This window comes from Aspergillus steynii, assembly GCF_002849105.1.
Source record: "Aspergillus steynii IBT 23096 chromosome Unknown P170scaffold_2, whole genome shotgun sequence".
In the NCBI taxonomy this organism is placed as follows: Eukaryota; Fungi; Ascomycota; class Eurotiomycetes; order Eurotiales; family Aspergillaceae; genus Aspergillus; species Aspergillus steynii.
Genome location: NW_020194399.1, coordinates 3,415,019 through 3,427,299, shown reverse-complemented (window position 1 = coordinate 3,427,299; position 12,281 = coordinate 3,415,019). Strand labels below are relative to the sequence as shown.

The following is a 12,281-nucleotide window of genomic DNA, read 5'->3' as shown; positions in this document are numbered from 1 at the left end:
ACAAAGGACGAAACAGATCACAGACGACGGTTTGCTTGCCCTTGCCATCTCACCCTCCGAAACGATCATCTTCATTCTATCCCGCTAAAGGGCCGGAAATTGTCGAGGAATCGAACCCGGACCCGTTCTATCTGGAGGAATCACTCGCCGACGACGCCTCTTGGGGCTCTCTAAGGCGCGGAATTCGCGATGTTAGATTTAGTGAAGAGGCAAATCAGTATTACATGTTATCCACCGTGAATCCCAGCAAAGAGCTTCCGATCCCTACGAACCTTCGCGGAGACACCGCAAGATCCCAAACTAATATCAACCGATCCACCTTATCAGTTGTTGAGCTGGAGCATCAGTTAGGGCTTCAGCAAGTTGCAGGACAACCTCGTGGTCCCAAACGTTTCCACCAGACCCAGGGCTCATTCAGCTCAGTCCAAACAGACGCCACACCTGACTTGACCCCCAGCAGCTCTTTTTCTTCGAACTATTCGGGTCATCTTCATCCAGACACTTTGGATCAGGCAACCGAACACCTATCCCAAGCCAGTCTGAACACAAAAATCAACTCCGGTAACCACATTTACTTGTCATCGACACCATTGAACGGCTCCCGGACTGCTTTGCTGTCACAGCCCTCAACTCCACCCAGAGATCCCCAACCACGAGTAGCGATATCAAACGACTCATCGGACACCCTTGTCATGCCTCGGGGAGATAGTCTGGACTCTCCTTCATACCGTGCAAAGCCATTGCCTTCCCTTCCCAATAGTGCGCGCAATTCAAATGTCCCAACGAGTCGAAGGGGAACCAACCCGGGCAGCAGGCCCCCGATCGAACCCTCTATGATCTCTCCGCCTTGTCTGATTAACCCGGTGACCCTTGAGCCACATACGTCTCACTTCGACCAAGCGCTGTTCATACCAGCCAATGAATGTCCCAGTCCCGTTCCCAGCCCAGGCCCTGCAAAGACATTTTTTGATAGACCAGAGAGACCCGTTACGAGTGTATCCGCTAGGGATAGACCTCCGACTTCTGTGTCCGACATGTACTGTGAACAGTCGGTATGGGAGTCTGATTCGGATACCGAAGACGCAGATCCAAAAATGTCGAAGAATCCCATTGACACTCTTAAAAAGGTCCGCAGCCGGGTCCATCTGCGAGTCGCCAAGTCAGCGCCCAAACTACAGAGTGCACCCTCATCGAATCACCCACAGCCTTTGGAGAAATTCCCCTCCATGCCGGAACCCCCTCCCGGCGACATTACCCCTTCCCCTATGAGGACCATGGTCCAAGCATGCTCGACAAAGGATATCTTTCGTCCGACTGCCCAGCAGACTTTGCGTCTCGTTGCCCCTTCTACCACATCCCTTGTACGACCGCGAACACCTCGTTCCCGCGCCAACAGTCGCGGTAGCAACAACCAGCCCCGGAACTATGATTTCGATCGATCAACTGCAGCAGCCATCCAGGCCAAATCCCGACGGCGACAGCGGTCGGATTCGCCAGAGGCCTCGCTCTGTGCGGAACGGGAAAAGGTGTGCACTTTCTGCCGCGAAGATCGATCCGATAAAGCCATTCACCACAGTCTGACTTTGGGTCGCCCTCCGCTCTATAAACGAGTTTGGGAGTCGCTTCGCGTGCTCGGCTGTCACGGCGACATATCACCTCCACGACATGGCAAAGCCCTATAGTTATCATCACTCTTTCAGCTTGCTTTTTGACTTTACCGCACATCGTCCTGCCCGGAGTCCTACGGTTCACTCTTTGGTTTTTAAGTTCTGCTCACTTCTGACAACAAAAGCAACGGTCGCTCGCCCAACATGATACTAATGATTTCCTTTGTCTAATTGCAATAATGCCTCACTGTGACCAACGATCCCATAATCGGGTGATGAAAAATTACAACGCCATGACTTGATTTTCCTTTGCTTGTTACTCTTGGGTCCGCTCTCCATGACTTATGAGCCCAGCTTTTCGCTGTGAAATGATTCCAGGCCCCACTACCTGAATGATGCATTGCAACCAATGCTGCTATGAAATGAACTGATTGATGTCCATGACAAGGCACTTTCTGGAGTTCGTTACTTTGAGCTTTCGCTCTTTTCTCTCTTTTGACTCTGACTGATTGATCTGATTTGGCTTATTAGTTGCTAAAGCTTGTTTCCAACTACATCCTCCCTCTTTGATGACCTGTCTCTCAATTCCTTCTTTCCTTCCTGTTTATCCAACCATATACGTGTCAACGGCTGTCATTCCTTCATACCCGCTAATCTCCACACTCCTTTATACCTTCTGTATACCCTACAGATTCGACGCTAGTCACAGGATCAGTATAATATACTAAGAATCCCACGCAGCTAATTACCTGAGTTGATACTTTACTATCCAATTATAGTAGACCATACAATTTAGCTGTGTGACTGAATCTGCTGAGTCCTCGATGTCGCCGAGGGCTTGATTCGTTCCGTTCTGTTATCCCTTCGGTAGTTTATTCTCCGAGGAACCCAGGGCAGACAGGGCCGTAGTACTTCATTTCTCACTGCACTCCCTATCAGGCACGGAATCTAGACGCGGTCCTTTTCGTGACATCCCTAGGTAGCTTTTCTAGCTCCCTTGAGAGAACCGTTGTCCCGAACAACGAAGCGAGGTAGCCTGTCGTACCTTGGGTTTGTTAATTTGCAGATAGAAACCCTGTCTTGGCTGGATTTGTCCCTTTGCTAGATCTGTCTTGGAAGCGTGACGTCCAGGACGTAGTTTATCGTACTTTTGTCTTGTGAAACAATTGTTTGTGGCAAGACATACATGTGGGAGTTTATTTGGATATCCTTGGCTATATTACTAGTCTCTAGTATAATTCGTGATCTGAACAGTAGATGCGGACGGTTAATTTAGAATCGACCAGACCAGACAAACCGACGCAGCAGTATCAGCAGCAGCAGCTAATACCCATACTAATCTTCACATCCGCAGACTCAAGGCCTCGACTTCACCAGCGTGAAAATTTCCGCGGCGACCCACCGGTTCCTTGCAGGCGCATTTTAGCCACCGGTCGATCCAGACCAGATCTGCAAGGCACGAGTATAGCGAACCGCGGGTTTCCCGGCGCAAAAAGCGAGACCTGCATCATATGTAGGTCTTAATACGCGGGTGAAACTCCCCGGCCAACACCAGCCAGTCGTCCTGCAGGTGGATGTCGGCAGGGGGGATTGGCGGAGAGACGATGGAAACTGCCTCCGAGCGAAAAAGCATAGTAATATCCCAGGGCCTCGATCCAGAGGTCTGAAACGAAGCTTGATTTCCACCACCGCATCGCGGCGGTGAAACCAGCCAAGAAGGGGGAAACCGGACCCCGAGGAAGATCCAAGGTAGAGAGAAGTAGAGTAGAGACAACGGCGAGTGCACTCAACTCTGACCACCCGCCACCAGCCCCTCCTCGCCCTTGTCCTCGGCCTCGACCTGGCCATCCTCCTTCATCTGCAAAACATCCATATTCTCCTCCCAATGCGCAACCCGGACTCTATCCTCCCACTTCGAAACAACCCCATCGCCCTTCCCCGCCAGCTGCGTCTCCGCACTCTCCTTCCCCTCGCCACCCTCCTCCAGCGTCCCAAACACACCCTGCACACTCAGCGCCTTGACAGCCCTCTGATACAGTTTCACCATCTCGTCGCGTCGCGCCCGTCTCGCCTCCTCGTCCAGTTCCCGTCCCTGCTCTTCTCCCTTCTTGGCACCCGCCGACGGCGCAGGCCCAGCTCCTCCCGCTCTACCCGGCTGCTTCTTCACCACCGCCGACGCAGCCCGGCTCTCGTATCCTCGCATCACCCCCTCCAGTATCCCCAGGACGGTGCCCGCGCGCATCCCCAGCTGCGCTCCGACGGGGAACCCCGCATCGAAGCCTTCCTGGACGTGCTCGCCCTTCGAGGTCGAGATGCCCTCGCGGTAGCCGGCCGTGACGTGCTGGCGGCGGAGGAAGGGGAGTTCGGACGGTTCGACGGAGGGCGTAGAGTCTTTGGGAGCGGGTGCATGGGAGGGTTCGTGCGGTGGTGAGGAGCCGAAGATGTCGTCGAGCGTGTTGTCGATCGGGGCGTTGGGTGAGGTCATTGTCGGTTTTGGGGTCGCGGGGGCGCTGCGCGGGGTAGGTGGTTTTTCTTTTTTCGTTGGGGTGTAGGGAGGAAGATGTAGATGTAAATGTGCAATTGAGAAGGTTCGTCTCGGTCGGAAGGGGATCAAGGATGAGGGTTTGCTCTCGTAGCGTAGGTGGTTGAGATGAGGGGTGGGCTGAGGGGGTTGATTTGTAAAGGGAAAAAAATTGTAAGGCGGAGTGGAAATTGTTTGGGCGCGGATCTGGTCCGCCCCGCTGTCGACTATGGAGTACAGAGTATAGCAGTGGCATTCGGGATTTGAGGTATTTGGTCCATCATTACGGATTATTCTGGTGCTAGAATTTTTCAGTGTTAATAGATAAAAGCTGTTTATATATATGAATCCGTACTGCGACTTTATATAGGGAAACAGCGCTATAGCAAGATATATTAATTGCAACGCCCGCCTTAGCATAATTCTACCATGGTAGACTTTCGCCAGGATGTTTTAGCCCTAACCGGTAGAAGAACTATGGAAAGAACTTGAGTAGTAATATTTTCGCTCCAAAGTTAACCTCGCAAAAGATGACCGCCAGCAAGATATTTCTTATTGTTGTCTTTTGGTGTATAAACCCACAGTGGCTGTGATTGGCTGCCTTGAAGCATTCTATGAGACTGGAGGAGCGCAGCTAGACTGAATGCTGCCAACGGGTTGTCTACTAGCTACCTGTAGGTACTAAGAATGAGCTCTGTTAATTCCCTGCGGTCTGTTGCATGGGGACGGGGTCCCGTGCTCGTTGCGTTTTCCCGTTAATCTCAGGGGACTGGCTTCCTTTGTTCTGTCAACCCCCGCAACGGTTTCCCCAACCAAGACACAAAACCATCGGATAACAGCTACCATCTCGAGAATTGGAATCGTTCATCAAGGTGTGGCTGTGGCTTCATAGCCCCACCTAGCGATCGAGTTCTTCGTAAGTCGTCGCGCTGATGGACAGGGTGGATCATGCGATCCTGGCGCAGGACTCTTTGGCCCCATCGGACTAATCCGGGTCGGTCATCCCCCAGAAACATAAGACAGCTCTTCTCAGCAACATCTCAATTCTTACAACAGTTTGGCTACTGATTCCTAACTACCATGCCTGCACGGTACGGTTTGCTTCTGGCCCTGGCTGTTCCTCCGGCGGCGGTGGCCTACGGTGGGCACCGATATCTCACCGTCCTGGAGACAAAGTACCCGGCTAGACCGCCCAGTTCATCAGGCAGCGTTGCTCTGGGCATTCCCTCGAATCCATCAACCCAACATTGTGCCTATGTTGATATCTACTCGGCTCGGGTGCCTCTCCGAGCCCTACAGGCTCGCTCAAAGCAACTAGGACTCAATCAAAACCCCAAAACCAATGCAGAGCTCTCCACAGCTTGGGCTCAAGCCCTGCTCGGAACCCAAATTTTTCGCGCCGAGTCAGCAATCATCGGTCTTTTCAGCAGAGGAGGTTTTCAAGCCGGCGATATGGGCGATACGCCCGGCGCGTTCTTCCCTGATCCTGCGACCGGAGCTCCGCGAGAGATTGTGAATGGGGCCTTGGTGGTCGAACGACCGCCGGTGAATGACGAGCCATATGGCCTACTGGTTTCGTGGAAGATTCCAGATGGGCCGCGCAAATTCTACGAAAAGATTTCTCTCTGGGGCTATCCGTGGCGTTTGATGTCCGGAGGTCGGCATGAGATGAGTGTCTCGGAACCGTTTGACGGTGAGGGCGAGGAGAAAGCACTCGGCCCGTTTGTTGAAGTTCGCTTTGCTTCTGCGCATGATTACGAGACTTTTCCGTCAGAGGGTGGCTTAGAAAGTCAGAAGCAACTCCCATTATGGTCGGGAAGGCTGCATCGTGGCTATGCTCGATTCTTGCTGGATGCTGCTGTTCGGGATTTGGAACGGGAGAAAGCGTCGCAATGAGGTTGACAAATGCTTTCAATGCTGCGACAGGCATATTCCAAGCGGGCTCTGATCTCCACTCATGAAGCATTTTCATCAAATATATTTATCGCACCACTTCACTTTGCCTCTCAGCTCGTTTGATATTGTTTGTATTCCTGGTCTGGAACCTTCTCCCTCCACATTTTCTTTCGGGATACAATTCGCTGAGGTGTTTGTCACTCCAAACAGATAATACGTGAATTTATCACATGGAATTAATGAAACTTTTGTGGTCCTTATTCACCTATATCCTTGCATTTTATAATGAAGATTGTCACTGCGAACCGCGGCTGAGCAATACAGGGCCAAAATTGAGCAAATGAGACCTCAAAGAAACCAAAACTTTACGTCCTTCACTATAACAAGCGACTTGCAGTTTGTAAGATGCCAGAACCTTCCAAAGATCATTCCCTTTGACGTTGAAGAATTGTGTGAATGAGTCCCTGAGAAGAAGCCTATTTAATCATCTCCCCCTCTGTAAAATTTCTTCTTCCTTCAACCATCTCTCACCTTCTTCAACCTTCAATGGCCTTCTCTATATATTGAAATTCTGATATAGTATCTCTTACCAAAGTGGGTCCTGTTGCATTATACAGTTCAATGATCGACTAACATTCTGGACAGACCATCTGGATTTCCTATATATCCATCGAGTTTGATTTCTGTTCTTCTGTCCTACCTACTTCTTCAACCCGACCTTTTACGTACCGCCAGCGGTTCATCGCAGCAGATTTGGTCCCCTGTGCATGGCGAGAGAGAAAAAGTCCTCATATACGGTTGAAGACACGTCGGAATAAGTAACGCCCATGTGAGTGAGACTCTGCGGTCCCAAAACTCCCCTACCTTGCTAGATTTAGTCAGTTTCAAGTGCTAACTGCTAATCAGCGGTATAACGTTATGGGTTGTACGGACCGCGTCGATCGTCTTTCTGGACATATCCAGAGCCTCTCTTGTCCATGGTTACATGGCATTGTTTGGCAATGTCAACCCCGATGTGAGAACTGCTTCAGGACAAAACTCAGCCCACGAGCATATAGCCATGGAATTCTTGCTCAACTCGCAGTCGAAAATATGCGGTCGTTACACCTTTTCCGTTGTTGAGTTGATATGTCATTCGGGGATGGGCTGGAATGCCCCATGGCTTGCCTCAGGGTCGGCTGACTGGCATTTTGGATGGCAGTATACAGCAAACAACAACCAGGTGAGTACTATGCGATATGCTAGTCTATTGCTCTTATTCAGTCTCTGTCGATATTAAGAACATTGCCCCTATGGACCTCTAGGACGTAGGACGGAGACGCCTTCCGTTCCATCAACGACTTTTTATAACGCTGACAAAAAGATCCATCAGCATGAGGTCCTCATATTTTCTCATCTTTTGATGTCCCTGGGCCGTTGGATCCCGATCCCCAGATTCTCGGATTCTATATTCTTGTCTGACATGCTGCCGAACATTGGAAAGAAAATCATCTAATTTGACTAAAGCAAACCTTTCCCATTTCAGGCGCAAGCATTGAGACTCTCCAGTGAATGAGACTCTGATATACGAGATGATCACTCAAATGAAATACGTAAGTCTGAGCTTTTTCACCGGGCAAAGACTTCAACTAATCAAGCACGCAGATGTTTCACTTCAGACCAGGCAGCCCAAAGAAATGAAACTTCGAATAAATCAAGCTTTATTAGAGCTGTTCTATGGACCCAGGAACAAGAGCCCCGATTATGAGTCTGCGCATGACAGAACAGCAATCCCTAAGACATCAGAAACTGATTATCATCAGATCAGTACTTAGCTTCTGGTCAGTCCAACCATATAAACCCAGATTACGGTATTATTGAGTCCCCGGTCGAATATATAACTAAAGAGTGATTGATTTCGATATTACTCTCAACCGTGGATCAAAAGAATTTAGTCGAAAATGCAGCCGTGTTGACGGCGTGCTTTCCTGATCATAAGGACATCCAAGCTTGCAGCTTCTCTCAAGAGATTGAAAGCTTGACTGCGTCTGTCCTTTCCAGTCGTCTCCTCATAATTCGGCATGGGAACGCTTCATTCACGCATATTTCGAATGATTCGATCGTCTATAGAAGCTTATCTTCGGTTGTGATATCTTTTTCATCGAATTTATCCTACATTTTGAAAAAGGATTGCTGGTCTAATGAACATGAGAGACCTTCCCCGGCAGCCATAAAAGTGGCATCAGAGAGAATGCTGGCAAGACTACTCTGAAGGCAAGCGAAATTGCGTTGAAGTAGCCACATAAAATCGGAAACTGAACAAACTGGCTCTGCTATGCAACCGAGCACATAACCCTCATAAAGGCTCGCCTTTTTAAGACGGTGAGAAGCACAAAAGATTAAAATGGACTCCCTTTTCCCTGGCAATCATTGTATTTGGGACGACTCGCTGAACCGGGCGGCGATTCGTGATGCACGGATCGAAAGTCCTGGTGCCATTGAGTACCTCAGATCTTATCGATATCTACTGGTGAGTGAGATTTATGATCACTGGTCCGCCACCATATCCAACCGTTTTTTGTCAAGAGGGACTTCGACACTTCGGACGCCTTATGTATCTCGCCAAATCATGAAATTGCAGATATTGTCTTGCTTCCACATCTACTTGCGACGCTTTGATCAACTGCCGGATCGGCTTGATCGAGAAGGCCTGGTAACAATGCAAAACAACATGCGGCCTCTCAAAATATTCCAGGATGCTTGCAGATATGCATGACATCTTTCCTATCGTTTGTGGAAGACCGTTGTGGCGAAGAGGACATATATGGAGTCATTTATATTAGCAATCAGGATTTGCTACGAACGCTGATTGGTACATGCTATGGAGAAATCACGATTCATATCAATCTAAAATAGCACTCGATTCCGTTCAGCAGCTGCGACAATTACGTGATCCGGTCCTGGTGCCGGGGTTTCTTATTCGAAGTCATCGATATTATGGTTAAGTCATTACATCGCCTATCATATAGCGTGACGACGGTTTCGAGACGCTCGTGTTGGAGACGGGCTTAAGTCGAACAGTGCTGGCTATCTTTCCGCGGGCACACCCGCTTCTTACGTGACGCTACTCTACAGATGGCCAATGTCATCTACGCTACCGTGTCTGTATCAAGTGTGAACTGCGTGCAAGAGAATGTTCGTCCTACGGTCATTGCGGTTGATGAGGCGGGACGCGTTGCAGAGCCGAAGTTTTGGCTGATGCTGGTCGAGTTTCAGCCGATAGCATGCCTACCACGCCCTTCTCTGCGGGACACACGATCCACGAGACATCGGCAACCTAACGTTGGACATACACCGACTACCTCTCCGCGCGCCTGTACAGGGTGAGGAAGGCTGTACTGTGCTCGATGGCGGAATTCAAGGACCAGCAAGCAAGGAGGGGACAGAAACGACGTGCGGAGGTAATTGCTGTCGGAAATAACGAGTCCGACTCCGACTTCAACGCCGGATTCCCGGTGAAAAAGACAATAATATGAGACCCGGTGAACGTGGTGGTGTATCGCGGGTTAGAGCTTGGGCGGGAGATATTGCCGCGGGACGTCTTTCAGCGCTATAACTGTGGCGTCCCCCGGAGGACTGCTTGTTCCTTGGCTACCTAGAAGGAACAGCTGCGCCTGCAATGTGACTTTGACGAGCAGGCCGAGTCGCCCGACCGGGGACAAGCGAATAGATATTGATATCCGGACCGATGAGCAGTAGCTCGCCGTGTTAACGAACGGACTGGTATATAGCCAGTGCAAGGTGGCGATCGTGTTAAACAAGCCATCTGACCCTCGAAAGGAGACCAGGATCACGCCGGACGGCCCTCGAACCCCTCCTAATACCACTATCATGCCGAACTGGGACGACACGGCGTCTACTGGCTCCGCTGTTGACCGGGCAGAGGAAACAACGGAGGAGACCAAGAAGAAGACAACGGAAACAAAGGATAAGAAGCGCGCGCCAGATCATCGACCTGACGAGGGCGGATGATCCCGGTTTCGATAAAATACCTCTAGCTGCGCCCTGTAACACTGTCCTACTCTGACAAAAGCCCTTTCCATGGCCAGCATGGGAGGTCTTTGGATGACATCTAACACCAGCAAAACTTCAATGAGACCGCTCCCTGGGTGTTTAAGACGGCTTCCAGGGTCATAATTTGACAGATACTTCTGTTACCTTCGGCCAATAACATGGGTCACGAAATCATAGCCTTCAACTTTGGACCAGACAAGTCATTGATAATGATAAAAAAATACGTCTCGCAAAATCTGGAATCTTGAATCCAAAGTCCTAGGTGCTCGGAATCTATACTCCTGTCTACCCATTCATCGGGGACAGATTTTGGGACCTTACGCGCGTTAATCCCGAGTCTCATTGCGGATAAATTAACAGACCCTTGCTATCCTCTGCATCTCAATAAGGTTGAGAGCCTATTCGATAATATACTCCGTCTTCCTAGTAATTATTGAGAAGGCACTCGAAGAAGGGAATATCGGACATAAATTGCCAAAATTCAACCATTCTCTCTCCTACGTGCGAGAGCGGGACTATGCCTTCATCTCGTTTCCCTGAATGAGATATGAAATCATCCATGACCGTCACAGCTCAATGGATCACGATAATAACCGCCACAAACTCATATGATAGACGTACACAATTTTGTACATCGCTCGCCTAGGATACAATGGCTTTATAGCTTGGACCCGAATTCCGCCTGTTCTGTGACCGGAAGCATGGCATATGGCGGTCATAGCCCATTCGATATGTTAGGGCTCTCAAAGTGAGAATATCTATAAAAGGAGGGCTGAAAGCGCTTAGGCGCTCAGAGTCCCGAAGTGAACAAGGAATCGGGGTTCCCCACACCACGGCCGTCCAAGTGGGACTGTATATGCACAAAGTTCATCACAAATGATACATTTGAGATCGTTAGATGATATGCGGTGGGCACTAATGCGTTGCTTCTGACCAAGCTTATAAGCAAGAGAGAGATCAATCAGAAATTATCGAGATGATATCTGGGTCAATCGGACTACAAACAAACGAAAGTGACATGGTTTTTTGGTTCCTGACATGTCTTATGGAACATTCCCAACTCGAGAGAACAAGCCATGATAAGAGACTTTGGTACCGTCTCAGAAGGACCAAATAACCTGCGGTAACCCCCGAGAACAGCTCAAAGACGAATGGCCAGGGAGAATTCTTCAGAATTCTTATTGACGAAGCGCTTCTTCATCTTTCATCTATTCCAGGGACCTTGCGCAGAAGTACTTACGGCAACAAAATGTTTCCAATTTGTCACAAATCCACCCAGCATTTTCTAATAAAGACCGAATTAGTGCGTTGATTGAAAAACAACGACTCCCGAATAACCCAGTTGGCCAAGGATACATTGGTAAGGTTTAAAGTATTCTAATACATTTTATAACTTACTAATTCTATATAGGAATTCTTTATCAGTATCTACTAAAAGATTGATTATATCGTAATGCAGGAGAACAGCCAGGAGAACAGCCAGGAGAGAAACATCAAATGCCATTCAAGAGTCGGATCCCGGAAGATTCGCAACAGCCCGCCTGCACTATCCAAGGCTAAGTGAAGTTCATCGTTGGCCATCGGGAGACTTGTTTCTCGTTCCGGCACTCCAGAATGTTATCCGGCGTTGTCGTAACCTGCTCCGGGGGGAATACCGCGAGTGGCTCATCGGCCACGGAAGAAAAGCCGGGACGACTATCTGGATGCGCGGGACCCCAGCATTCATCGCATTTGAAGACGCCAGTGTCCTGTGTGTGCAGAAAGGTACTGGAGATTCATGCCTGGATCATCCGAAAGGACTGTTGGTTGAGGGTGTGGTTGCTCATTGCCATATAGTCCAACTGCTTCATGCATGGCAGAATACACCCGAACTGCCGACTACATTACAGAGCATCCGCATGCTCACAAGAAGTGACTTGGCGCGCGTCTGGTGCTGAATTTCTCAATTATTTCAACAAGGTCTGTCTTCGGCGCGCTCAGCGACGCCTCAAGGCTCAGACTTACTAAGAAGCTAAGCCAGCTAGGACCAGGATTGTTTGCGTTGGTTACTTGACGATGGTATTCTCGCATATCATACCCTCCATATATCCCATACTTCAGTGGGTTCAAGTACATACGACCACAGGGTGAGGAGAACAGGGCTTCCCGTCCGCTCAGCCGTACTTAAGCCTCACGCCGGCCGGTTAGTAGTTGGGTGGGTGACC

At 49.6% G+C, this 12,281-nt stretch overlaps 3 protein-coding genes across 3 annotated transcripts; 2 read left to right on the top strand and 1 right to left on the bottom strand.

Annotated features, from left to right (window-relative positions):
* Window positions 1-2,399: 2,399 nt before the first annotated feature.
* P170DRAFT_453898 (Yae1 family protein) lies at window positions 2,400-4,282 on the bottom strand (the record flags this gene model as incomplete). Its single annotated transcript, XM_024851396.1, has 2 exons — window positions 3,448-4,282; window positions 2,400-2,444 (listed from the first exon to the last, which is right to left on the bottom strand). Exons 1-2 carry the CDS (start codon window positions 4,090-4,092, stop codon window positions 2,400-2,402), a joined length of 690 nt encoding a protein of 229 aa, XP_024707869.1. The 5' UTR covers window positions 4,093-4,282.
* Window positions 4,283-4,900: 618 nt separating this feature from the next.
* On the top strand, window positions 4,901-6,342 carry P170DRAFT_434286 (uncharacterized protein). The gene is made up of 2 exons (XM_024848680.1): window positions 4,901-5,044; window positions 5,139-6,342. The coding sequence occupies exon 2, from the start codon at window positions 5,209-5,211 to the stop codon at window positions 6,022-6,024; it is 816 nt and encodes a 271-aa protein (XP_024707868.1). The 5' UTR covers window positions 4,901-5,044; window positions 5,139-5,208; the 3' UTR covers window positions 6,025-6,342.
* A 2,796-nt stretch (window positions 6,343-9,138) lies between these two features.
* Window positions 9,139-10,035, top strand: P170DRAFT_472452 (uncharacterized protein; the record flags this gene model as incomplete). Its single annotated transcript, XM_024852950.1, has 2 exons — window positions 9,139-9,386; window positions 9,795-10,035. The coding sequence occupies 2 exons, from the start codon at window positions 9,139-9,141 to the stop codon at window positions 10,033-10,035; spliced, it is 489 nt and encodes a 162-aa protein (XP_024707867.1).
* Between the last annotated feature and the right edge of the window lie 2,246 nt (window positions 10,036-12,281).